Source organism: Taudactylus pleione, unplaced genomic scaffold, assembly GCF_031769625.1.
Source record: "Taudactylus pleione unplaced genomic scaffold, aTauple2 ptg000105l, whole genome shotgun sequence".
Taxonomy (NCBI): domain Eukaryota; kingdom Metazoa; phylum Chordata; class Amphibia; order Anura; family Myobatrachidae; genus Taudactylus; species Taudactylus pleione.
In genome coordinates, this window is record NW_028284507.1 from 12,177,285 (window position 1) to 12,203,928 (window position 26,644).

General features: G+C 43.5%; 1 protein-coding gene across 1 annotated transcript in view; it reads right to left on the bottom strand.

Annotated features, from left to right (window-relative positions):
• TET3 (tet methylcytosine dioxygenase 3) overlaps positions 1-26,644 on the bottom strand; it is an 86,719-nt gene that overhangs the window by 47,135 nt on the left and 12,940 nt on the right. Inside the window, exons 2-3 of the mRNA XM_088470847.1 lie at positions 23,038-23,091; positions 194-2,678 (exon numbers count right to left, since the gene is read on the bottom strand). Of these exons, the coding sequence (XP_088326973.1) occupies positions 194-2,678; positions 23,038-23,091 (2,539 nt within the window). The remainder of the gene's footprint in view (positions 1-193; positions 2,679-23,037; positions 23,092-26,644) is intronic.

A 26,644-nucleotide genomic window follows, 5' to 3' on the forward strand; every position in this document is an offset into this window, starting at 1 on the left:
AATAAAAGAGTAATATTAAGGTTCCCTAAATATCATGGAGTACTTTGTAATATACTTCTCACCAGAGTACATATATATTAGGCTTGGGGCAAGAATTTTGAGGAAGACGGATGTTGATATTTTGCATGTGGTGTGATGGATTATCTATGTGCAACATTTTCTCTTTTCCAGATAAATTAACAATTGTACTTACCTACGCAGGTGCATGTTGGAAAATCAGCTTGAGCCCTTTTAGCTGGAGTGTCCAGTAAACTCTTGGTTGGAGAAGTTAAATAACTCAACGGAGATTCCATAAACCCACTAAGAGAAGGATTAAAAGGCAGATCACTTTTGGTAGGCGTTCCGTCAAGCTGTTGATTCTCCTCTGAGTAGAAGCATGTGGTAGACACCACTGTTATAGCACCAGAAGACTCAACTTTGATCTGCTTAGGCCTTGATGGAAATAGACTGTCAAAATTCTGCGACATCTCCATGTCTGAAAGTGCAGCGTCGGAATTTGTGGCTGGACACGTGGAGTGTTCAGATGGTAGCATTTGGGGAGGGAAGGGTAGTTTGGCCTGTGAGTCCAACGACATTGCTTGCTTTGGAGGACCTTCACCATTATGAGAGGGCATCTCGGTCATTGGGAGTGAGAAGCTATTACCCAATTGTGCTTCAAACTGCCTAAATAAATCATCAAATTTGTCATCAAGCAGATCATTTTGAACAGAAGCATGGCCTGCACTGGCCTGCTGGCCAATAGAGTCATTCTGTCCAGAGCTAGAGTTGGTATCATCCATGGAAGATGTGGGGCAAGTATCTTTTAGACCAAAACGGTTATCTTCATGAAGAGAGAAGCCATTGGCTTGCCCATCATTCGGCTGACTTACAGTGCACATTTCCTGAGTGTTTAAAGTATATCTGCGGTCAAGATTAGCCTGTAACACAGACTGTGGTGTAAGCACCATTGATTTGATGTCGTTAAGAATAGACTGATCGGTCTTTTCTTTTTGCTGATTCTCTCCATTTTCAACTCGGCGAAAGTCTTCTATCTTGATTTGGCTCATGGGCAAAAATACAGCATGGCCATCTTTCTGCCTGGGTTTCTTAATCTGTATTTGCTTTCGAGGTGGTTTAATTTTCGGCTCAGTTTGTTTTTGCGAAGGCGACTGCACCCTTTTTTTCCTCTCCTTTACTGGTTTATCGACACTCTTTGGAACCTTTTGGGAGTTTGGCACCCACCAGCTGGGTTGTTCTTGTGGACCTTCCTGCATGGGGTTGGAATCTACGAAGAGGTTGCGTTTATGGTGAAGGTGCTGCTGCAAAGCAACCTGGGTACTCTTGTGGAAATTTGGTTCTTCGAACAATTGAGCGAGATGTTGATTTGGTGACATTTTGTAAAACTCTGCTGCTTCTTTCTTTACAGAGCTTTTTGACTTTTTAACTTTCGGGGGTAAAGACTCAGGGCCTTTGAACACAGACTTAATATAGTCATCTGTGTTCCCAAGCAACTGCTTCAACCCAGTCATGGGGTCTGAAGACAATTTTAGTTGCTCTGGTCCTTGATCCCATTGCTGCATAAATTCTGATTTTTGTGGGGTGGATGTCTGGCTCTGCAGCATGGGAGCACTACGAGAGAGACTGTCCTCTGGAATGTATTGCCTTTCTGGATAAGTAGCCTTTTTGTCTTGTTCCCACGTAGTTTGCCAAGAGGCCTGCGACATGGGAAGTGCATTTTTACCAGTGTATAGTTGGGACTGAGGATTCTGGAACAGGTCATTGCAGGACATTGGTAACATATGACCATGGTTACCCTTTGCAGGCGGAAAATAGGTTAGGTGATCATTGGGAGCAAAAGAGGTCTGTGACGCGCCTTTGGGGCAATCCTTGTTTGGCTGTGGAAGTGCAGATGAAAGTTGTGTAAGAGCTTCAATGGCAATTGCGGTTTGTAGACTTATATTTTTCTCCTTTGCAATGCTCAATGCATTTTGAGAAAAGGGAAGGACACCAGAAGGACATTTAGCTGTATTATTTTCTAGGGCAAGCACCTGTTCTTTAGAGTAGGTCTTCTCCACCAGCTCTCTGCTGACTTGACTCAGTGGGTGGTGTGAGCTATCTGGATGGTCACTAACAGCAGATTTGATCTTGTTCTCTAGCCACTCCAAGTAGTCTGGACACTCTGGCCCATCACAGTTACAGTTAGGTGGTTTCATGCCATGCTTTGCGAGTTCCAGAGCTGCCTTTAAGGTATTTAGATCTTCAGGGCAAGATGGGGCTTTGCTTTCGGGGAGATTAGAGCTCTCTCTGTTCATTTCATAATTAAACTTTTCATATAGCTGCACCGATACCATTGAGGGATTCCTGGATGCTGGTATGCCATAGGACATAGCCTCGGCCACAGCAGAGAACGCTACTAGGTTTTTGGCATCTTCTAGACTTGAACTGTTGATAGTAGCAGCATGATTGAGGATGGAAGAATTTTCCCAATTTATTTTGTCACCAGAATCTTGGGGAATAGGGGTGTTCGATAGCCACGAATTTGGTTCCATTAACAATCTGTGTCCTAAATCTTCGCATCCCTTATTCAGAAGCCCAGCATCACATTCCTGTTTCAACCTTCCTTCTTCAACATGATTAACCGGCCCTGTTTCCATTTGGTCTGTTTCGGGTCCATCAACTGAAGTGCTTTCCGAACAACTCTGTTAAAACAAAATGAAGAAAAAGAAATAGCAAATTAAATAACACTAATATAACAAAATGGTTTTCATGCTACAAGTAATCAAAATAATAATAAAATTATCTGTCTCAGTGTTTCTCAACTCCAAAGCTTAAGCAGCCGCAACAGGTCATGTTTTCTAAATAGCTTTAAATCACGCACAAGCAAGTCGATCTATTTTGCTGGGTCAGTAATTATCCCACCTATTTCCACAGACAGAAATCCTGAAAACATGGGGCCTGATTCAGGTTGGATTGCGGTTGTGATTAAGCATGCAATCTCACTGCGAAGGTATGCCAATACACTGCGATTCCTATGTCGTTGCAGCACAACATAAGGCCATACACTACCTTACACAGATCCGTAATACTTTGCAAGACTGAGAACAATCGGATCCTCACGCACACTTGCACAAGGTCAGACCTCAAATTGCTAACCGTCCGGTACGCAGTGAGAGCTCAAGCTGCGAATGCCATCGCAGTGGATAATTTATGCATGCCCTTGCAACGGCGTTCAAACCTACTGGCACGCCTGCATTTCGCTGACCACCCCCCAGTCACCACCCCCAAACGGTACTTCCTGTCAATCACTCTGCGATGGGTCTGCGTAGCCACTGCTATCGCAGTCCAGATCTCAGTGACTGGTTTGCGCACTGCGATGCATACGCATGGGCAGAACGCAATAATCGTCTGACAGTGTACATAATCGCAGTTGTGATCCAACCAGAATCAGGCCCATAATATGTTAGGGGTACTTGAAGACTGGAGTTGAGAACCACTGATCTATCTGATGGTAATTCAGAGCTCTGTGATTGTGGCACTATATACTACTGATGAGCGTAAATACAGAAATTAGTAAGAACAGATAAATGTTTAGTAAGAACAGATAAAATGACATTTAACAATGTTCGAACATTTATTATAGAATTCTTTGAAGAAAGAGAGACATATCAACTGCTAGTAATGGTCGCCCAAGTCTTTGAGTCTCCAGACCTGTATTGGAGACAGTAGCTGTAAGGCTCAAACACAACATATGTGTAATTAGTCACAGAGCTGAAATCGCTCAGTTACACAACTTATGGTCTTGAGGGAAAATGCTGATGGTAAATATCAGAGATAAATTGTGGTAAGTTACTTCCTTAGTCAGTCCAGGTTCTCTTTTCCACTGCTTCAATTAGAGACGCGTTAATTTTTTGCGTTTTTCTTACGCAATTCAATTAAAATCATGTTTATTTTGAACACACAAAAAAAAAACGTGATTCGCCCCAAAATACAAAATCCATGATAAGTTCACTGACTTATGTTTTTTCACAGGAGTGCAAATCGGGAATTTTTTCACCTGCTTGAGGCACGTGAAAAAAAATAACAACCGCTTACTGCCGGCTTCGGGGCTAATTGAATAGCCCCCTGGAGGGTCAATTAGCTGCTGTAAATTGCCGTGGCTAACCAAATTCTCCCCTTGGGCAGGGCCAATACAATATTAATGAAAAGCAGCCCATCCATTAACGTGGAACCGGTGATATCGCCAAAGCATATAGTGGAAGGAGATCAAAGTCCTATACTTTACTTCTAAAAATGATAGTATTCATAGGAATAAGTGCGGTCCTATAAATAACCAATGAGGACGATCCAAGTCAGTGGCTAAGAAAGTGGTATGGATGATCACTGGATTTATCAGAGCCATTCAAGGAAAGGAAAGACAATTACTAGTTTAGAGCTCTACAAACAAGTGTTGGAAAAACAACCACTTTTTAGAAGCAAAGACAAAACATTACTCTCGCTTCAAAAGCAAAATAGAAGTCTGTTGTTACATTAAGGGGTCTCAAAGTTTCCTGCAGCAGAGAGCACTAGGTTCCTAATGAGGCTTTCCATTGAATCATACTACACTGTATACAAGATTAACTCTTCCGAACGCTGTATACAACGCCAAAGTTGAAAAGCAGAGCGAGCGCTTGTCAAAAAAGAGTGTGTGTGTTCAGTCCATCCACTTGTCACACTAGCTTTGTCAAAGCACATTGAACAGCCACTAAAAGGTTGTGCTAAATATTAACGTACACCCGTATGTGAAGCGCATCTCGCGCATGGGTGATTCAGACTCGTACGCATTTCCATTTGCGACTGAAGCAGCGTAACTGGGTGTTCTCACAATGCTCAGTGAGGGCATTTCAATAAATACAACGGGTGTCAGAAGTATCTTTTGCACCAAGGAGAGGGACCATGAAAGTTTGTACTGATGATGATCAAAGCAAGCGTACAGGGCAGGGAGGGGTGGTCCTGTTGCCAAGATGCGTGCAGCCTTGCATATGGGTGAAAATACACCTTCAGTTACGTGTACTCAATGCAGTAGCAATGGAGGCTGACTTGCGCATAAAATGCATCAGGCCCATACACATCAGGAAATCACATGTCTAATGAATAATGTGCGGGACAGCAACTATTAAACAGATAATGTGTCTGCCCATCAGTATAGGCAACGTGCACCCTGGCAAAAGGATGGCCATGAACTCATGTGCTGGCATTATCTGGTATTTCACAGACTTCCAGACAGCTGCCCAGATGGATAGAAGAGATCTGTATCAGTCCTTTGTGGTGACAGCAAGTGAAGGATTGTTTGTAAGTGACAGCTGTAATCTTCCTCAATGTGGGGAAAACTAGAGCCTTCTTAATGTTGTAACTCCACAAGCAAAAAGCCCAGATGCAGAAGATATAGAGAAAGCTAAAATCTTATCTCACTGGTGTTAAACCCCTTATATCTAGTTATATGGTATCTATTAGACCAAATTAGTAGACCCATTTAGGGACATTTATGTAAACTATTCTACTAAATACCAGTTTATTAAATTAGGCCCATTACAGCCAATTAGCATAGCTGACATTTTAGTAGTGTAGAAAATAAAAGCAAACATCTCATTAGTTGCCATGGTCAACACCATCTAGTCTACACAATAATCCATAGGACAGTTTCAGTACTAGAGATGAGCGGTTCGGTTTTCATTAGGGTCTTCCAGCCAAGGTCGGATCTCTGAATGAGGCAAAAACATCATCTTTCACGGACATCTCGGCACAGATGTCCATGAAAGTGACGTTTCGTCCGTATAAGATAATGTTTTAACGTTTCTGCTTAATACATTTCCTAGTCTTCAAACGGACTAAATCTTTTTGACTCAGTTTAAGAAAATTATTGGTGCTCGAAGTAGAAAATGTAACATCTGGTGCCAAACCTTTATGTACACTCCACAGCGAGTTAGACCCAAGAAGAAACCAAGCAAGACTTGGTATTAACAAACAGACAAAGTGGTAAGATGGCCTAGCTAACAAGCGCGCAATCTATAGGATAATAGAAGTTTGGTACATGGAGGTGCTGTGTGCATAACGTATATTGGTCCGGTCAGATTGATCCTATTAAAAAATGACGCTGTTACACAAATTACGAAGGGTAGCCAGGAAACTTGGGGTACAAAACAAATTAATAAAAAATGACTTGTATAGCAACAAGATGGCCGCTGATGGTAAAATAAGTCTGCTATTATCGAGATTGCAAAACAGGCCTGATTCAGAGGTTTACGCTAATGCAATCGCAGCTGCGATTTCGCATGGAACGCAGCTGTGAAAGCGAATGGCTTACAAAGCACAGCTGAGCATAGGGAAGCCCACTGCTGCCTTCTCATACCTGTCCAACGACGTACAATAGCGTAAACATCGGTAACATCGAAGCACATCGGGCAGTCACGCAGCATGTATGGCAAGTCTGACCAGCCGCACACACTGCAGCTATCCCTGACACACTGAGAGCTCTCATGCTGCACCGGAGCTAATTTATGCACGCCCACGAAGCGGCATTTAAACGTCACTGCGTTCTTCCAACCACCCTCGTTTACCACCCCCCAACGCTGACTACCTACTTACTTTGCGGTTGGTTCCTATGTACATGAGTAATGGAAATGCAATCGCTGCGCGGGTACCGTGCTGCGTTCGCACATCCACAATAGAAAACAATCGCTCATTCTGCGAAAATGACGGCATTGCGTCCTCCTCTGAATCAGGCCCTCTGATCGCAAGCTCCGGAATGGCTATTCTGGGCAATTTTAAATTGCAGACTTCATTGTGGAGAAATAAACATTACAGTGTAAAATCAGCATTATAGATCTATGTATATATATATTTGTTTAAACAAAGAACAACTACGGTGTAGAACTGAAACTGTATAGGGGTTTAGCATCTGCTGCCTCTTTGTCTGCTGTGGTGAAGCACAATGACAGTCAGGCATGTACAAATGCAGCATCTCTACAAATAGCCACCAAGCTACCATCTCCGGGAGCAACACATCTCTGCATTATGTCCCAGCAATCATTCTACTGAAAGGAAAATGTCCACCATTCAAATATTGCTGACGCAGACAGGCTTGGATACCATATAAGCAGCCATTACCTTCATACAAGGCTCATTTCATTTCATATAGTATTTCTTTGAACCGTACGAAGATAATAAAAAATAAAACATAAAATTGTAAATACCAAAACAACTTATTTTGTGGAATACCTAAAATAATGCACAAAAGGAATAGAAGAAAAAAAAACAACCCCTCCAAAACTGCTCCATGAAGGCCAAGCTGTAACCCCATGGGTGTTGATAGACGTTTGAAGTGTCGGTTCTCTTTCTAGCAATATCACCTGTACTCAGAAGACAGCCTTGTACTATTCTCAATGACTTAAAAACCTTGTCACGGCACAGGTGCTCCCAGCATCCAGTTCAGCTATATTTGAGCACAAAACCTTACAAACTTCAACGCACAAGATGAATCGCTGCCGCCGGCACAGAGCGAAGCTCTTTAACCCTTTCACAGCTAGCACACTCATTTGTTAGACTTGGACGAGACAGGATTAAGAGATACAATAGGACCCATCGGCCGTGAACTTAACAGTTAAACAACAAACAGGGAAAAACTTACATTTCAATGATCCAGCAGAAAACAAACAAAAAAAAAAAAAAATGAGGAAGCACGACAAGGAAGAGGAGTCCTGGGGCTTTAAAGGACGTGAGAGTAGATGTGGTGAGCAGGAAGCCGCTTAGAGATTCAGCCTACACACACCTCGCCCTCCCCCCTTCTAACAGCTGTAGGGGCCATTAGCCCTGTCAAACAGCACACGTACATTCTGCAAGCAGCACACAGGCTGGCTCTGCTGCAAACTAGCGAGAGAACGGTCGCTAAAAGGTGGGCAGGCAATTTTCCTCTCCATAGACCACGGCTATATGGCAGCAGAATCAGATGCAGCATTCTGCTTCGCCCCCGGTGGCCTTACGTGTAGCTTCTGCCCATTTAAAGGAACAGAGTGAAGCTGCAATTACTTTAACGCTCTGTCCGTCTCCCCACCTCCAAAAATCAGGCTTGCTGCGGGCGGAAGGGTGGGAAATATAAGCTGGTTTTCTCCACTCTTCCCGAATGGATGTTTTTCGGTTTTGAAATTCACTTCTGCTTGGCACAGAGGTTGTGGAGAGGCAGAGAGTGCACCCATTCTGTCCCCGCTCCTAGTTCCATCTTCCCTTATGATGTAATCTGGGAAGCACTCCCAGATAAAGCGGAGTCCATCCTTCCACGGCTACGTAACGCTGCCTGCCAATCAGAGGCCGGGTGCACTGGCACTGTAGCGCAAAAGGGCCATACTTTCTGCTAGGATAATGCCACAATAAGATGGCTCCTCCGCAGCACTGGAATTACGACTTCCTGCGGCATGAACAAGGGAGCATGGAAGATGCTGAATTATATGGGGAAAGGACATTCCTTTGTAATATTGGACAAACGGCAATCATTGCGGTCAGAAAAATCTCATTTTTACATTTATGGGGTTTTTTTTCTCTGTAAAGAAAAATGTTCTACTTTGCTACATCACGGATCACAAACCATGGCCGCACACTTAGCGCATAGCGAGCGCTCTCATAGCAGAGACACATTTTGCCTCCATGTCAAATTATAAACGACCTTGACAGACACAAAAACAGATTTACTGCCTGGGTTTAAAGCTCTTTCAGTGACAAACTCACTAGCCACATTTTACACATAAAAATTTTGGCCAGAAAATTAAACAAATTTGTAAGACTTGTAAATAAATGAATGGTGTTATGTACAAATACGTGGGTTATTTGCTTTCAGGAGTTTAATGTCCAGAAAATAGAGAAGTATCTGTTCTCCAAATGTAGCCTCTAATTATTTTATGGCCATGTGGAGCGATTGTGTCTAGCACTCAAACTCTGCACATTCATGCCAGGCTTGTGTCTCATTAGCGGGGGCCAAATGTAAGCAGGGGACTACATGCTGCCGGCCCACCAGAGAGAAATAGTCTATAGGAGAGGTGCACGCTAGTCTAGCAGAGTATATGTAGCAATCTATATACTCACAGGATAAGCGTTATATTTGAAAAGCAGACCCTTTGGAAACATCTTGCACATTTAACTAACAAACAGCACTTTTCCCTTTAAAAATACATTTTAAATAACCAACCCAACTATTTGTGATCAGGAAAGCAAGCACTGCCCACACCTTATTAAAGGTCTTCCACCAAACCCTGCCAAAATCCTAATTTACAGAAGAAAGGTGAGTATGACACCATTCAAAGTCTTACATCAAATAACTTTTGCACACATGGATGATCTAGTATTTACACCGGTGTTCCAAAAGCCAAGATTCCATGCATCAAAACCCAACCAAAGTAACAATTGGATGAAGACTGCAACAAATACATCTGCAACATTTTTCCGCAGTGCCCCCATTCTGCTGATGGCCAACAGGCTGGGGGGGGGTCTCGATTGTTCAACATTTTGAAAGATCTCGATTACTCGAAAATGGTCAGAATCCGCGAGTCGGGGATTTTTAACATGTAGGATTTCCCTGATCCACTGACTGATCGCTGATCATCGATGTCCGCAAATCGACTGTTTTGGTCGCTGATATGTGATGTCTTGTGGGCCACGTAAGACCAAAGACATACCTAGGCTTATTAACATTCTAAGAGCTTCCGCATGAAACAGTTAAATCCCTGCTGGACAGCTCAAGCCTTGGAAATTCACACTGCATGTATGAGGACGGTATGCACTGTACGCTGTCCTGTAAAGATTGTCAATCTTGAATATCCTTTGTTATGCTTTACCAGGCGATGGACTAGGACGGCGCAGGGGAGGCAAAGAACAAATTATTTAGAAGGAAACAGAAAAAAAAAAAAAAAGATAAAAAAATAGATTTCACAAATGAAATAAATTATTTGCACAAAGTCACTAACTTTCATTAAAGATTGGCTTGACAAGTCTTTCCGGTTTTTAAAGACACCGCTCTGTGTAAAATCCATCATGTGCCTGAAATGTGACATTCCCTTTCTGCACAGGACAAATAACTCGCTAGCCTTCAGGCTTTACGCTGTCACACTGTAGGGCTGTATTTTGTATCTATGCAGTGGCCAGGCCTCCTAGTTCATGCAGGATTCTTAAGTAAAAGGTTATTCTACAGTGTCCATTGGAAACGAGGGGCTTGTCAGCTGGGTATGCAGTCGGGAAGCCGGCGGACCTAATCCTGACAGCCGGTTTCTCGACTGCTTAATCCCGGCGAGGGTTAAATGACAGGCGTCTAAATCTAGATGCCTGTCATTTTACGGACGCCGGGAGACCGGCCCCTGTAATCACGATCAAAGGGATGCCGGTCGCGGACAGCCACGGGGGGAGGGGGGGGGGGGGTTTAGGTTTAGGGTTCACGGGGGGGACTTAGGGTTAGGCAGTCCCCCGGAAGGTTAGGCTTAGGCTAGGGGGGGGTTAGCGTTAGGCACCCCCGGGGGGGACTTAGGTTTAGGCGGCGGGGAAGGGGGGGGGATTAGGTTTAGGCACTTAGAGGGGGGACTAGGGTCAGGCACTGGGGGGGGAAGGTTAGGGTTAGGAGGTAGAATTAGGTTAGACAATACTTACCTTGGACGATCGGGATTCCGCTGTCAGGATCCCAACCGCCGGGCATGGGCCTGGCGGCAAATCATATCGATTCAGTCAGCTGTGCTCTATTGGACCATAATCCCATCCCTGAGTGATGACACCTGATTCAGACACGCTCGCTAAGGTGCGATCACTCGCTCTGAGCGATTTTCGCCCATCTGCGCATGTGTAGAATTCATTGCGATATGATTTTGGTTGCTCATAAGCCACTATCAGGTCGCTGCTTTCAGTGACAGATGGTGTCATTTGTGGGTGGTAACAGGGGAAGGTGCTTGTGAATGGGGGAGTGGATGTGCGAACACAGGCGTGTCAGGCCGCCAAAAAACGCTGTTTAAAGGGCGTGCATAATTAGCAAAGTAGCGTCATTGTACACATCATCTGCATTTATTTTAGCCCGCACTGATCACTGTGCTTGCAGCAGGTTAAGGCGACCCCAAGGGCTGCAAGCAGCTCAGATGGCTCTCGATGGTCCCGATTAATCCTACATTTCCCGGAGATGACGTGTGTTGCGAGTGGCAAGGGGACATCTCTAGACACTTGCGAGCGCACTTTGCCGCAGCTTGCTAAAACATAGTGGGCGTCCTTACACGACGCAGTGCGAGCGCTTAATTTAAATATCCGTCCCCTTTTGCCTGCGAGCGACTGCATCTTGCGAGTGGGTCTGAATGAGCTCCTTTGTCCTAAGCCAAAACATAAATTTCTGCAACAACCTGCAGCCACGTGCCAAATTAATCAATAAAAGAATTGTACATTCTATCGTTCACCTTATACCGCCCCACGTACAGTATGTTTACAGGGAACAAAGTGATCAGATGCATCTGTAGTATATGAAATATATGCCGTTTTATAGAAACATCTATGAGACAACTGTTTTTCCATCCCATTTCAATCAGCAAATGTATCAGGCAAAGACGTAAAAGAGCTAGAGTTTATCGATGCAGAATGGTGCCTATTTTATTTCTAAAATTGAACGCTGACAGGACAAGCTAGACATCTGCAGTATTCACTGTACGCTGCAATGCCAGGTTTGCGCCCTCTGTTTAGTTGGGAAGTCCCGAATGGAGGGCGGGGACAAAGTGTTGTCATACAACTGCACGTGGCCGTGTAAGACACATGGCTGGAATGTCATTAACCCAAAGTGAACAACTATAATGCAATAGATATTTCAAGATTATACTCCTAGAAAGGATTCGCCAATTTTGAAGCCTAAATCAATGAAGTTTAAGTGGAGAGGGGGAAGATTTTCCTTGGAAGTACTTAATGTTATTTTTAAAATGCTTGATACGATAACATTTGAACAAAGTACCAGTCGGCGGGAAAAACAAAATATTATATATATATATATATATATATATATATATATATATATATATACACACACACACACAGTCAGGTCCATAAATATTGGGACATTGACAGAATTTTCATATTTTGGCCTCTATTCACCACCACAATGGCTTTGAAATGAAGCAAACAAGATGTGCTTTAACTGCAGACTTTCATATTTAATTTGAGGGTAATTACATCCAAATCAGGTGAACGGTGTAGGAATTACAATGGTTTCTATATGTGCCTCCCACTTTTTAAGGGGCCAAAAGTAATGGGACAAACTAAACAATCCTAAATCTAACTTTCACTTTTTAATACTTTGTTGCAAATCCTTTGCAGGCAATCACAGCCTGAAGTCTGGAATGCATAGATATCACCAGACGTTGGGTTTCATCCCTGGTGATGCTCTGCCAGGCCTCTACTGCAAATGTCTTCAGTTCCTGCTTGTTCTTGGGGCATTTTCCCTTCACTTTTGTCTTCATCAAGTGAAATGCATGCTCAAATCGGATTCAGGTCAGGGGATTGACTTGGCCATTGCATAACATTTCACTTTTTAGCCTTAAAAAACTCTTTGGTTGCTTTTGCAGTATGCTTCGGGTCATTGTCCATCTGCACTGTGAAGCACCTTCAAATGAGTTCTGAAGCATTTGACTGAATATGAGCATATAATATTGCCCGAAACACTTCAGAATTCATTCTGCTGCTTTTGTTAGCAGTCACATCATCAATAAATACAAGGGAACCAGTTCCATTGGCAGCCATACATGCCCACGCCATGACACTACCACCACCATGCTTCACTGATGAGGTGGTATGTTTTGGATCATGAGCAGTTCCTTTCCTTCTCCATACTCTTCTCTTCCCATCACTCTGGTACAAGTTGATCTTTGTCTCATCTGTCCATAGGATGTTGTTCCAGAACTGTAATGGCTTTTTTAGATGTTGTTTGGTAAACTCTAATCTGGTCTTCCTGTTTTTGTGGCTCACCAATGGTTTACATCTTGTGGTGAGCCCTCTATATTCACTCTTGTGAAGACTTCTTTTGATTGTTGACTTTGACACATATACACATACCTCCTGGAGAGTGTTCTTGATTTGACCAACTGTTGTGAAGGGGTTTTTCTTCACCAGGGAAATAATTCTTCTGTCATCTACCACAGTTGTTTTCCGGGTCTTTTGGTGTTGCTGAGCTCTCCGATGCGTTTTCTTTTTAAGAATGTTCCAAACAGTTGATTTGGCCACACCTAATGTTTTTGCTATCTCTCTGGTGGGTTTGTTTTGATTTTTAAGCCTAATGATGGCTTGCTTCACTGATAGTGACAGCTCTTTGGATCTCATATTGAGAGTCGAAAGCAACTGATTCCAAATGCAAATGTCACACCTAGAATCAACTCCAGACCTTATACCTGCTTAATTGATAATGAAATAACGAGGGAATAGCCCACACCTGTCTATAAAATAGCTTTTGAGTTGATCGTCCCATTACTTTTGGCCCCTTAAAAAGTGGGAGGCACATATAGAAACCGTTGTAATTCCTACACCGTTCACCTGATTTGGATGTAATTACCCTCAAATTAAATCTGAAAGTCTGCAGTTAAAGCACATCTTGTTCGTTTCATTTCAAAGCCATTGTGGTGGTGAATAGAGGCCAAAATATGAAAATTCTGTCAATGTCCCAATATTTATGGACCTGACTGTATATATATATATATATATATATATATATATATATATATATATTTATTTTATTTTTGTTTAAATGCATTTTCATGCTCAAGGCTTTGAAACTTACTGGAAGTATGAGAAGATCGAAATATTGAACTGAAGATATAAATCTACAGGTTGATTTACTATACTATCGTTTTTTCAGCGACAATTTTTTAACCTGAATTAAACCAACGGGCCTGGAATGAGGTCACTGTGGGTTACAATTTAACAGCCTCTGAATTCCATGGGTGAAACAGTAACTTGCACAGTTTATTCTCCCCCAGAGAAATAGTTATTACTACAATGTAACTGCTAGTTGATGATTAACCCCTCTGCTCCAGGACGGGCACCCTTCACGTCCTAACGTGTTAAAACATGAGATCCACCTTACCAAACAGGAACAAACTCATGTAGACCCACTAGTTAAGAAAAACTCGCTCTCGTTTTGGTGCAAGACTGAAACCAGAAAGTTGCTGAGAGCTGATAGATCTTACTTTCTAGCAGGATGTAGTCGCCTGTTACACTTTCTATATATCACGTATTACATCTCGGTGTCAAAAAACAACCAAAATGATAATATACTTCTACCAGAGAGAGAGCAACAAAATAATGCTAGGAGAAAATGAAAAAAACATGCCATGTTATTTGGTTGGCACGCAATTGTAACCTCTAGTGAGGGGGGGAAGAGAGGAAAAATGAGAGAGATGGGTAAAACTAACATATATGTGAGAAATGCACATGCAAGAGACCTGAGGGTCACACTTCTTTAACAGGAAAGTTGTGTTTCGCAACAGATTCCTCTTACTGATTAGCAAACGTCGCCTCAGACAGATGCTTTGTTATTGCTTGGTAAAGTCACTTGAGTGCTTTACACCTGTTCACTGGGGAGACTGGTCCCTTGAAATGCAGGAATATTTCAGGTCACCTTCACCAACCAAAACAGTACAGCAACTCATGACAAATATGCACATATAAAGAGATTATATAGTCAGTGCAAAGCACGTCATACCAAGGTAGGGCCAGAATTAACCTCAATGGAGGCTGTGGGCACATGAACATTAGTGATTTTAAGAAACATGAGCCCAACGCTGAATACCATAGAACATACTTCATAATCTACCAAAGGCCTATGAAGCTTTACATTATTCCATATCCTTGCCAATACAGCACTATCCTGTCATTATCTTCAGATAAATAATGTACTCCCGGGTAATAATTCATGCTTTACTTGTATAATATATTACTTTACATGTACATTTTTTTTTAAACGAAGCTGTCCTTAAGCACAAGCCCAGTGTGTCACATACGAAGGCCAGATTCTAATGTGTTTTACTGGAGATAAAACCAGCACCGACAAATAAACATAACACAATGATTTGTTTCATTTTTGTAGGATACGAACCCACTAAGGACCAGTGACATCACAGGCACAGCTTACATGCAGCGTAGGCCATAGCACAGCTTACATGCAGCGTAGGCCATACGTACTCCTTAACACTACTGGACAAGCCTTTACTGCTTGTATGAATGGAACAGCATACAACATATTTCAAGAAAAAAAATAATAAAGTAAAACAATACTGGCAACACAAACTAGGGGTGTGCAGGCTTGGATAGGTTCGAATTTGCGCGCAGAGGGCCTGTTTCAGACCCGCTCGCGAGCGCTGAGCGCTCGCAAGCGGGTCGATGGTGCCCTAGTGCACATGCGCACGACGGAGGGAGCTCCGTCATGCGCATGCGCGAGACCCACATAGCGACGGCCAAGCCGTCGCTATGGGTCTCGCACCAAAGGGGGCGTGCTGTCGATGGTGAGTGACAGCACACCCCCCTTTGGTGGGCATGCCGAAGGCGTTGCTGACCAGACGAAGGCGTTCCAATGGGAACGCCTACCGTCTGGGTCCGGCCCCACTGACATCACTAGTGATGTCAGTGGGAGTGCTCTCGGCTCTGATAGAGCCAAAAGCACTCCTGGGCTTGTGGCAGCGAGACCCTACCGCAGGGTCTCGTCGCAAGCCCGATGGTCGCGATGGTCTTGACCATCGCGACCATCTTTTTGGCCGCTCGCATAAGCTGTGGGTGGTCACCCACAGCTATGCGAGCGGCCAGGAGGCCGCTCCAATTTTAGGTAGGATGGCCCTGATTCAGAGCGAGCGCTCTTGTCAGAGCGTCCGGCTCTGAATCAGGCCCAGAGTTCGTATTTTTCCCTCCAAAAATCGGGTCTCAGAAAGAGGCAAAACATCATCTTTCATGGACAAACATCATCTCCCATGGACAAAAGTCCATTTTGATATTAGAACCCAAAACAGTAAAATATTTATAAAATATGTTAAAGTTTATTTTTAAATACAAATATGTCACAGATGGGTATGAATACTGCCTCCTACATGACAAAACGTGGTACAAAATGACACTTGGGCTATAATGCAGCAATTGAGTATGGTCACCAAGATGTTTAAATAAATAAATCAACAATGACCCAAACATTTATGTAATTACAATTTAAATTTACCCAACTTCACGTATCCCCACCCCGACTAAAAAAATTGTTGGTTTATTCTATAAATTGAAAGGCTCAGGGGGAATAAAAACAAAAGTAACCTTTGCATTATTACTGAGGAATAGAGAGTCAGCCTTGGAAACTAGATATCATGTGAGCTATCACTTCTACCTGCAGAGTATTAACAGAAATAAGCATATGAAGGTTTGGCACTCCACCTCCATCCAAATGCCATACCTGGTCACCATACTAGTCCAAGCTCCTAGGTTAGCTTGTCATGGTCTCCCTCAAGTTTGTTTGTTTTTAGGCTCAAGGTGAAGGTGCCACAGCCCATCTCCTCCTTGTTGTCTCTTTAATGTATGAAACCTGTACCCTTCCCTAACTCTCCTCCTCCAGAACCACACCTGTGTGTAAAGACCGGTTGGGCAGGTCTACCTGCGTAGCCAGGACATGCAGGATCAGCTCTCCTGACTTCCCTTCCTGTTACACAGACCAGCTGATTGTAAGGACTTTAAACCTTTTAATCATCTAATCTTCAGCAGAGAAGTTTCTGACTTGCATCTTACACAAGCAGTTTTTCATGTTACAGTATGTGATCAGTATGAACTGTATCACCAGTAAGGGATCTGGATATTGCATTTTAGGACAGATACACACCACCTATTCATCAATGATACATTAACCTTAATGCCAACATAAATTACAGAATACTGCAGCCGATATTGGACAACTGGCCTAATACTGCGGCGCTTATAGAATGCAAAATATCCTAATTCCTATAATGATTCTATTGAAAACCAACAGGATAAATATCCAGCAATTTGGAATTTATAAGTAACCAAACTTGGCGGCAATATCGTCTTGTATGGACAACTGTAATGGTCCTCTTGACTTTGAGAGGGGTCATTAGCTGAGAGATCAATGGTTTCTGCCCAACTGTAAAACATCACAGCCTGTATGGACACCAAAATGCCAGAACAGTGACTCTACTCAGGTACTGTAAACTGTTCATAATAGGGGTTCTCAATGCCAGTCCTCAAGGGGTTGGGTATGGGATGCCAGCACTCAGGATCCCTACTAGGTTAGAATGCTGACACCCCCAGGTAAGTAAGCCTAACCCTACCCCTAACCCTCCCTGGTGCCTAAACCTATCCTTCTACCCTAGTGTCTAATGCTAACCCCTCCCCACAGCCTAAACCTAACTCCCCCCCGTCCCCCAGCCTAACCATAATCCTCCCCCTCACCCCAGTACTTATTTCAGGATTCCGGCGGATCGGGATGATGGCGCCAGTATTCTGACAAGTGTCGAGATTCCGGCATCGACATTCTAACCGCCGGAATCCCAGCAGTTGGCATTCTGACAGCATCCCGTCCTCAAGTACCACCAACAGGTCATGCTTTGCGGAGATCTCTAATCATCCCACCTGCTTCCGCAGACAGAAATCCTCAAAACATGACCGGATGGGAATATTTGAGAGCTACAGGTTTATATGGTACTTTGCTCCTAAGACGTACACATATTTTCTCAAACTCTCTTTCCTGGAAAAAAGGAAAAGTTAGTTTTTCAAAATCTTCCAATTCCCATCTGCTGGCGGATGGCATCTATAGGGGGTATAGTTTATACAGATGTGACCTTACACATCTTTGCTGCAGTCGCGCTAAAAAGCCCCTGTCGACGCACCAGGTCCCCTGAGACTCTGCTAGCACCGTCTTTTTTGCCAAAAATGCAACTAAGTCGCAATGCGATACAATTACAACGCACAAGCAGACAGATGATTAATTTGATGTGTGACACTTGTATATCTGTGTGCATCCGAGTCTCTGAATCTGTATACCATGTGCTACAATGCAACGGCTGCAACTTTTATTTTCATTCCAAGTTACGTTGTGCTTCATATACAGATTCCGGTGCACACAGATATACAAGTGCTGTATATCGAATTCATCAGTACAGTCTGCTGGCTGGTGCTTCATAGTAGCATCGCTTTGCGACTTTAGGCGCACATTCACTAGGTGCTATTAATGAGCGATTGCACAATTACGTCATTGTAATCGTGCAATCGCTCATTAATCATGCACTATGTCGTCGGAAAAGGCCAGCGATGCGTTCTCCCGCTGGTAGTTTCCGACATCAATCATCGCCCAAACATGCCAGTCAATCTGCCGATAATGACATGAGGGAGGGTGCCTGCACTGAACGACTAATCGTTCAGTGTAGGCACTGTAGGGAATGGGGGAACGACGGTACGATTGCAATGTTGTAATCGTACTGTCGTTACCCCGTCGCCTAGTGGATGTGCGCACTTAGAAGCATTCTTGGCAAAAAAGAAACGGCCGGCGCTAGGAGAGTCTCACGGGAGCTGGAGGCTCACTCACGTCAGGCAAGTCGCACTGTGTGGCGTATTGAGGCTAGATGTATGAGAACACATCTGTACTACCCATGCTAAGATTTGCTGCAGAGCGAGTACTACGCCAGTTTTTGTAGAGTACAGTATCTTACGCAATTCCACACTGCACAATGCTCAGAAAGCGTACACAGGAATATGCGGGAATGCAGAGCAGCTTCCATCTGACACAATCAAGACTCCTTGCAAATGGAGAATTAGAGTGGGGGTAGGAATTCTAACAGAACAAAGGGTCTATATGTACTATGCCTTGGAGAGAGAGATAAAGTGGACAAAGACAAAGTACCAACCAATCAGCTTCTGTCAATTTACAGGGTTTGAAAAATGACAGGCGCCGATTGGTTGGTACTTTTCCTCCGTCCACTTTATCTCTCTCCAAGGCTTAGTACATCTACTCCCAGTTCAGTAGGGGCCCTACAAATGCAGCTCATGCAGACCAGCAGCTATCTTGTACTCCTGCAGCAGGGCAGGTGCAAACTCCCCTGTTGACAATGAGGATCTGTCATAAACCTGGTGCCTATGCTGCAGATGCAAAGGCTCATGTATCTGTGGATGTGTATGGCTCTCTGGATGTGCAATATACCTGCGTGCACTTTTTTCCTGAGTAGTGTTATGACCATTTTCACAACCATCGCTACTCAGTAAAGATAAGCTGCTCTCATTGCTTGTTCAACTAAAGCCTTATTACTGATGTGCTTGTTTCATACAGGAATACGCGGATTCTGTAGCCGGGAATATAATACAAATTCTGAGATTGCAGCTGTGACGAAGAAGAGCGTAGGCTGCACAATGCCTGCTGGTTGCAGTACTGTAAGGGGTCACTGGGATACCTATAGAGGACTTTGCGGAAAAAAAAACAAATATATAAAGATGATTTAAAGTTTTGATAGTAAATACATTAGCCTCATGCACTTTATGTGAAGCCTCTGACTTGTCCAAGCAAGTGGTGTCTCCCATCACCGGTCATAATAAAATCTCCGCTGAAACAAGGTACAGAGATGTCTGCAGCGGTTTCTCCTGCATTCCTGCCCATGTTGTGGATTATACTGCTGCCTACATGGACAGTGAACACGTTACTGCATACAGATCAATAACCTGCCATATGTCACAAGCAATTCCATTTGGAACACTACAGAAACAGATCAGTTTGAGCCATTAATTGGTAAAAACTGTGATTAGTACAAATACAGCATGAGAGCAGGTGTTCAGATACAAGGGCTCATTGAGGATACCAGTCACCTACACACAGCGGTTGCAGCCAGTTTGGGGGCAGAGCCGATCCTTTACAAAAAATGCAGCCTATACATCCATAGGAACTAGTGACATCACTGAGGAAGTGTTAGGACGAGCCATTGGGCTGCTAGTTTCTAGTGAATGAATAGGCTGTATTCTTATACATATTGCCTCCACTCACACCTGGCTACTTCCCCTTTGTGCAGGGGAGTGACTAGCACACTATAAAATATAAGAGAAGGTAATCCCTTTATACGGGGTGTAGTTTGAATCCCGGTGCGCGGGATGCCAACAATATAAATACAGGCGCAAGATTGCGGCTCCAGTATCCCTACTGCCGGCATAACTAAGGCAAGTATCAGGGTTAGGGGAGGGTTAGGGACTAAGGGGAAAGGGATAGGTTTAGGATGCGGGGAGGGGGAGGTTAGTTTTAGGCACTATCATCATCATTGTCTATTTATATGGCGACACAAGTTACACTAGGGGGGGGGGGGGGAGGTTAGGTTCAGGCACCGGGGAGGGAGGGTTAGGGGAGGGGTAGAGGTTAGCGTTAGGAGTACTTACCTACGGGTGTCGGGATTCTGACTGTCGTGATGCCGCTGTCTGTATTCTGACCTGCGGCATCCCGGCCATTGGGATCCCATACCCAACCCCTTTATACAATCAATGTTACAATGTTTATACAAAGAAAGACTGGTTGCGAAAGGGAACAGATCAGGTTGAGGAGGGGGAAACAATTTTGAATTAATAGCATGTAGTCATACACATCCATGCATTTATACTCCTCTCTAGAGTACAGTAGAAGATTACAGTAAAAATTCTAATTATCCTGCTTGTCCTATATAGTTTCCCATGTGTGTACATATCTCTGTAGTTTGGAGGTGGTGTCAGGTGACTGCTTTTGTTACTGTTATTAGGACTACCTGCAGACACCTTCGTGCTGCCGAGCCTCAATCACCAGCGTGACGGTTGCTACGTTTGCCCAGTGACTGCTACACAGTGGTAGCAAAGGGTGCAGGGAGAGAAATTCAGGGTTAATGCAAAAGGGAATGACATGAAGATTAATCTGTAGCTCTGCTTCCTGCTTATTATATCAATACTAACATTACGATGAGCTTGCCGGAGGGGGTCTTGTGGCATTGCCATCCCAAATCCAGATTATCTAAGACAAGACCTCCACAGCCAACTTCTAAGACAGTGTGGTGGAAACTGATCACAACAACGTTACCATTTGCAGAACTTCTCAATATGTTTGACAAGAGCAAAAACGAACGCAAGCACTGCACTATTCTTGCCTGGCATTAGAACCATTAGTATGTGGAATATACTGGGATTATTGGCTCATTCAGCAATTAGACAAACACAGCTGCGGCAATTTGAACCATCTCCCAAGATAAAGGCATAGACACAATCGGAACCCAAGTTCACTTTCTTTTATAGTCCGTAGCGTTCTACTTGTAACCAAGGGATTTTTAAAGAGCACTAAGAATGTCACTACGGAGCAGAAAACCTCTGCATTATTGGGAACAGGTAGAGGGAGAGACCGCTGCCGGCACGAATACACAGCATAAATGTGATGTGTGTAAACCACCACCGTCTCTACAATATTGGTGGAAACTTATAGCAGAACACTTTTAAAGCCAGGAATCAAAAATGTTTTTTTTTTTATAGGTTAAATACGAGATCATGCATTTTGCAGTTGTGTCATAGCCTTCAAAGAGCAATAGACGAAAGACTGACAGATCAGGGCTCTCTGCCCACAGTAATGTCCTAAATTGTCAGCGTCTCGCTCGTCTGACCTGCACTGTAGATTATACTCCGCTATGTTGCACCACAGACTGTAAGTGGACCACAGAACTCTCTCAGCTATCATCTGTTTGGTAACCCATACAATGAAATTTTAAGGCTTCCGCAGTTTTGTTTTCCCTTAGAGCGCGTGCAGGCGGGAACTGCGTGTTCCCCTCTGATGTGACGTGTGAGGGATGCAATGTTTGTAAACTAAAGAGTCACGTGACTTGGGGATCTGTGACTCCGCCAGAGATGGGGAAAGCAAGATCTGCCTGCCAGGAGAGGGGCGGTGAGGAGAGGTTTCCTAGAAAGAAGATGAGGCCCTGTGGTTTTTTTGCAAACAGCAGTATAGCAGCAATTAGGTAGGCGCACAGCTATTTTTTACTTTCTAACTCATTTTGGTATAACCTTCTAATACACAGCAGCTGGACGGCAGACGTAACAGATTTAATGCCGCGGGAAAGGTCACAAAAGTTGAGATTAGATTGCAGGTGTCATGAACAAATAAGCCATATACTTGTATAGATGTAAGAAGAAAAACAATACTCCTGTAATTCTGTACACAGTCCGTGATACGGGAAGATATTTCCAAGTCTTTTGCACCCACTGTACAATGCATTATGTGCTACTACTACAGATGTGAATCACCCACACCCCAAACTCCGATAGGGATTGTCCATATGACTGTTTTTGAGCTGCGCTTCTAACGGAAAGTAACTCGAGAGAAAAGCCGCAGAAATGGCGCAGAACACAGATCCACTGGTCTCCGCGCTGTGTTAGCTCTGCTGTTCACATAGCACGAATGTAAGAGGATTGCGGAGACCACGAACAATTGGTGCCATTTTGGTGTCCATTGGGCGTAAATGTAATAGGGCATGGGATGCAAATTCTACATCGTTCCATAAATTCTAAGATGTCACTTGGACCACCCAGCATATAGACTAGAGGTCACGTCACCCACCCCCCTTTACCACCAACAAAACATAACGCGCGTGTCGATGTAAGACGCCGAACTTCGTGCCATGTCTGAAGGCACACATTCCTTTCTGCCTGGCACACTTCCCTATCTTTCATGAATTCAAAATATTCACATTTATAAGCCACAAAAGGCAGATCCTTTCAATTTACCCATTGGATCGTTAAAAGTAAAATATATTGAATTACTCATTGCAAAGAGAAAAGTAGTGTTTATCCATACGGACAGCACATGGGTTAATCTCGGTTCTTTAACCACAGAGCAGTTGTATTTATTTTAAATAAAAAGATAATTTCTTTGCATTTTAGGATGACTAATTTACTTAAGTGTAATTACTATATTATTAGAATCAAGCTCCATCTTTCTGACCACTGGCGAAATGAAAAGCATTTAAAAACTGTAACACGATCATGGTGCCCTGGAATGGGTTAAGCTGTACCTACCTTCACGCTCTGCACTTGCTCATTCGGCAGAATTTGGGAGATGTCATTTACAACCTGCAATAAGAAAAAAAATTACAAAAATTACAAATGAAAAAAAAAAAAACCTAGAAAAAAAACGGGATAAAGAGAAATATGCAGCGAAGGCAGCATTCAGTGTCTCTAACGACAGCATGGAATCGGGTGACATGTCCTGTCTCTAAGCACACGCTGCGTCTGTGAGAAGGGATTCTTGGCTAGATGCCGGCTGAAATTAATTTAAATGGCGTGAACGCCAGGTCTGTATAACCAAAATCTCTAGGTAACCCAGACAAATTTGAAAGCAGACGGACTGAACAATAACCTTTTGTTTAAAAGGATCTGGCTTCCCAATTCAAAACACAGTTGATTACCAGCAGCCATTTTAGGTCTGCTCCTATAAAGACACTGGTGCATTGGGTTTTTTTTTTTTTTTTAAACTCACTCCCTCCCTCTATCTCTCTCCCTTTACTGCCAGACGCTGGGATCATTATCATAAGACAGAGTTCTTAGTACCTCTTCTAACCCCCCTTTCCCCAACACATGATATGTGACATGTCCCCTCCCTCTCTCACTTGCAGTAGTATGGAGACCAGGGCACAGGGAGGGGAGGGAGGGGAGGGAGGAGGGGAGGGAGGGTGGGGGCTGGGTGCTGTAATGCTGATTTTTTTTTTTTTTTTCAGATCTTAACAGGGAGAGCAGACCATGTGGTTTCTCTCCCAGCAATTGCAGGCTGCTGGAATCTGCGGACTGGACTATAAAGAACGAACGGAGGAGCTGTCAGTTAGCTTTTACGCTCCATAGATCAATTAAGGCTTATTTTCACATTCTGACCATGCATCGTAGACTGCATGCTCTTTCGGGTAGAGGCTTTCCTTTCTCAGGTGTTCATTATATTGCCATTTCTAATGGCCCAGGTTATTTACCACCCCCTCGGGTTCTGCAATGGTGCTGTGTGCTGACTGTGGCAGTATACAGCCATAGGCTTTCCCCCATTCTCTTCCTCATAAAGTGTCAGGTACTGTGCTCAGCCAGCAAGGAGTAGGATATTATTGACATTTATAACGTTCTTTTTCTTTAGTTCCGTATTCCGATTATAGGTAGCATTTGAGGCAGCTAGATAGCCATCCCGGATTGTACGGACGCATTACACAAGACAGTTCTAGCAACAATACTTTTATTAATTCTTCTCTTAGAACCAGAGCATTCGTAGATGAACTTTAGTAAAGATAATCATTCTGCGTGGGGAGAAAGCGTTATTTTCACTATGAGTCGCTGCCAGTTGACAATTTGCCGCTGAAGGGTTAAATACAGTGGGCGGAGCAGCCAAGCCTTAAACTCTCAGCCAGAGCTAGCTCTTTAAACAGAACTGCAGAAGTATTTAACCCGTGGACTCCCACTGCCGCCAACGGTGGTTGGGTTAAGCTAGAGAATTAAAAAGAAACACAGGAAACCCTTCCGAGAAAGAACGTTCAGGGTGTGTTAGACAAGTGAGCGCAATCACCCTACTCTCAGCCTTCATTTTAACTTCCTACTAAAACACCGTACAGGTTTGTAGCCATGTGTTCGCTGGCACGCTTACTACGTAGCAAACTAAAAGACACCCCCGGAACTATCGGCCTATCAGTTATACACACCCGAGGTGTCAGCAAGGTAAATGTGAAACTGAACAAGCAGATCCTGGATGACCTAAAATGAACTGACCCTAAAATGGAAATCCCCGTAACGTATAGTGCGTATGAACTGTGCGCGGCTGCTTCTTAAAGCAGCAATGCAGGAGCGCAGTAAGCACAATCACGAGACAGGACGATCGCATGAGTACTGCGGCTTTAAAAGGTTGCATAGAGTAAGGTGCGGGATGGCTGGGAAACAAAAGATTAGCGTGTATAGCTGATCTGGTCTAGGGTGCAAGAAATAAAACAAGCATTGCGTTCCTACCTAAAGTTTGATTTCGAGAGTCAGTGATCATACCGTGTACTGTGCAGTGACGCTGTTCTATGATGGATGCATTGAACAAACTGTGCCTTGTTTGACCTCAGCTCGATCATCATTCAGTTCCAAGAATGAAATGGTCAATATTTCAGACACCCCTTAAACCATGACACCCTAGGAAACCGTCTACGTTCCTCTGATGGTCCTGCCGATGCTGTCAGTAAGCCAGCCACTGAGATTCACATATATAGACTATTTTCGGACAAAACATTAAACGAAGATCCATGCAATTTCCTTAACGCAGGAGGCAACTGTACTTGTAGCAAAATGCAATTTCGGGAAGTGTAATCTATAGGATTAGATTTGAGTTAAGACTTCTTACAAATTCAATTTCTACTGGCCAAGTCAAACCAGATCCAATACTACTCAAAATGTGCAGCATTTTTGCGGTAGAGAAGACTACTGTACACAAGGAAGCCCGTATCGGATTGGAATTCTCCGTATTAAGTCCCTTTTACACCCTATATTCATAGAGTGTTAAGATAAGCACATGGGTGCCAGGAAACAGCATTCGTTTGAAAGGCTGCTTTCTCCAGATTAAAACTTTTCCTGACTAACTACCGGCTAATGCTTGGCACGTGTGACTATTAATTTCAAAACAAGACTTGCCACAAGTGTCTGTGTATTACACAGGCAAGGTCGCTAAATAACCAGATCTGTGGCTAAGTGGCCACATTCAGAAAGTCCACGAATGTGCAAATATGGTGGTTGGGTGGACAAAGTGATTGACTGCATGGCAAAGATTCATTCTGATTGGGCATTTCACTGTTAGGGGGTGCTGAATGAGTGACATTACGTACAGCCTAAGACCCTAGAAGACTGACAAGTGTTGGGCATGCCCGCAGTGTTGACAAGCCATCTAGACTTTTGCAGCTTTGTTGCCAAATCCGATTACAGTTTATTGCAGTACATGCAAGTGACGCTATTTGGGCCATATTGGAGAAACACATCAACCTGCCCAAAACTATACAGAAGTAGTCTTACATTAACCTCTGGATTTATTCTATTAATCATAGAAAGCAAAGCATATCATTATAAAAAATGTATTGACCGCTAGTGTTTAGGCGCACACGGATACACACTAACATTTGTTGCACGCTCATAGTCTAATGGAGCATACACACGGTCAGATTTGTCAGATGAACGATTTTACCAAAGTTTTGAACGATTTCAACGATTTTTGACTGCATTAAAATGAATGGAATCGTCAAAGTCTGACTGCAAACACATCAGATGTCAGATATCGTTATCTGACAAACGGGAACGCGCATCGTTCATCGCCCATCGTTCAGGCATGTCAGATATGTCAGATTTTCCTTCAGATATGAACGACTGAACGATTTTTAAATCGTTATCGTTCAGATCTGAAGGAAAAATCTGACCGTGTGTATGCACCATAAAGCTACTAATGTAGCAAACAAAAACACATCCAAGCAGCCACCTCTGTTTAAAGGCCATCAGGCTAAGTAATTTGAATGCAATCGTTTAATAAGCAAGGAATACGGAATTGAGTTTAAATCTGGGATGCCGGGGCTCACAATGCCGGTGCCAAAATACAGACACCAGTCAGAATCCCAGTGCCAGCATCCCAACAAGAAGT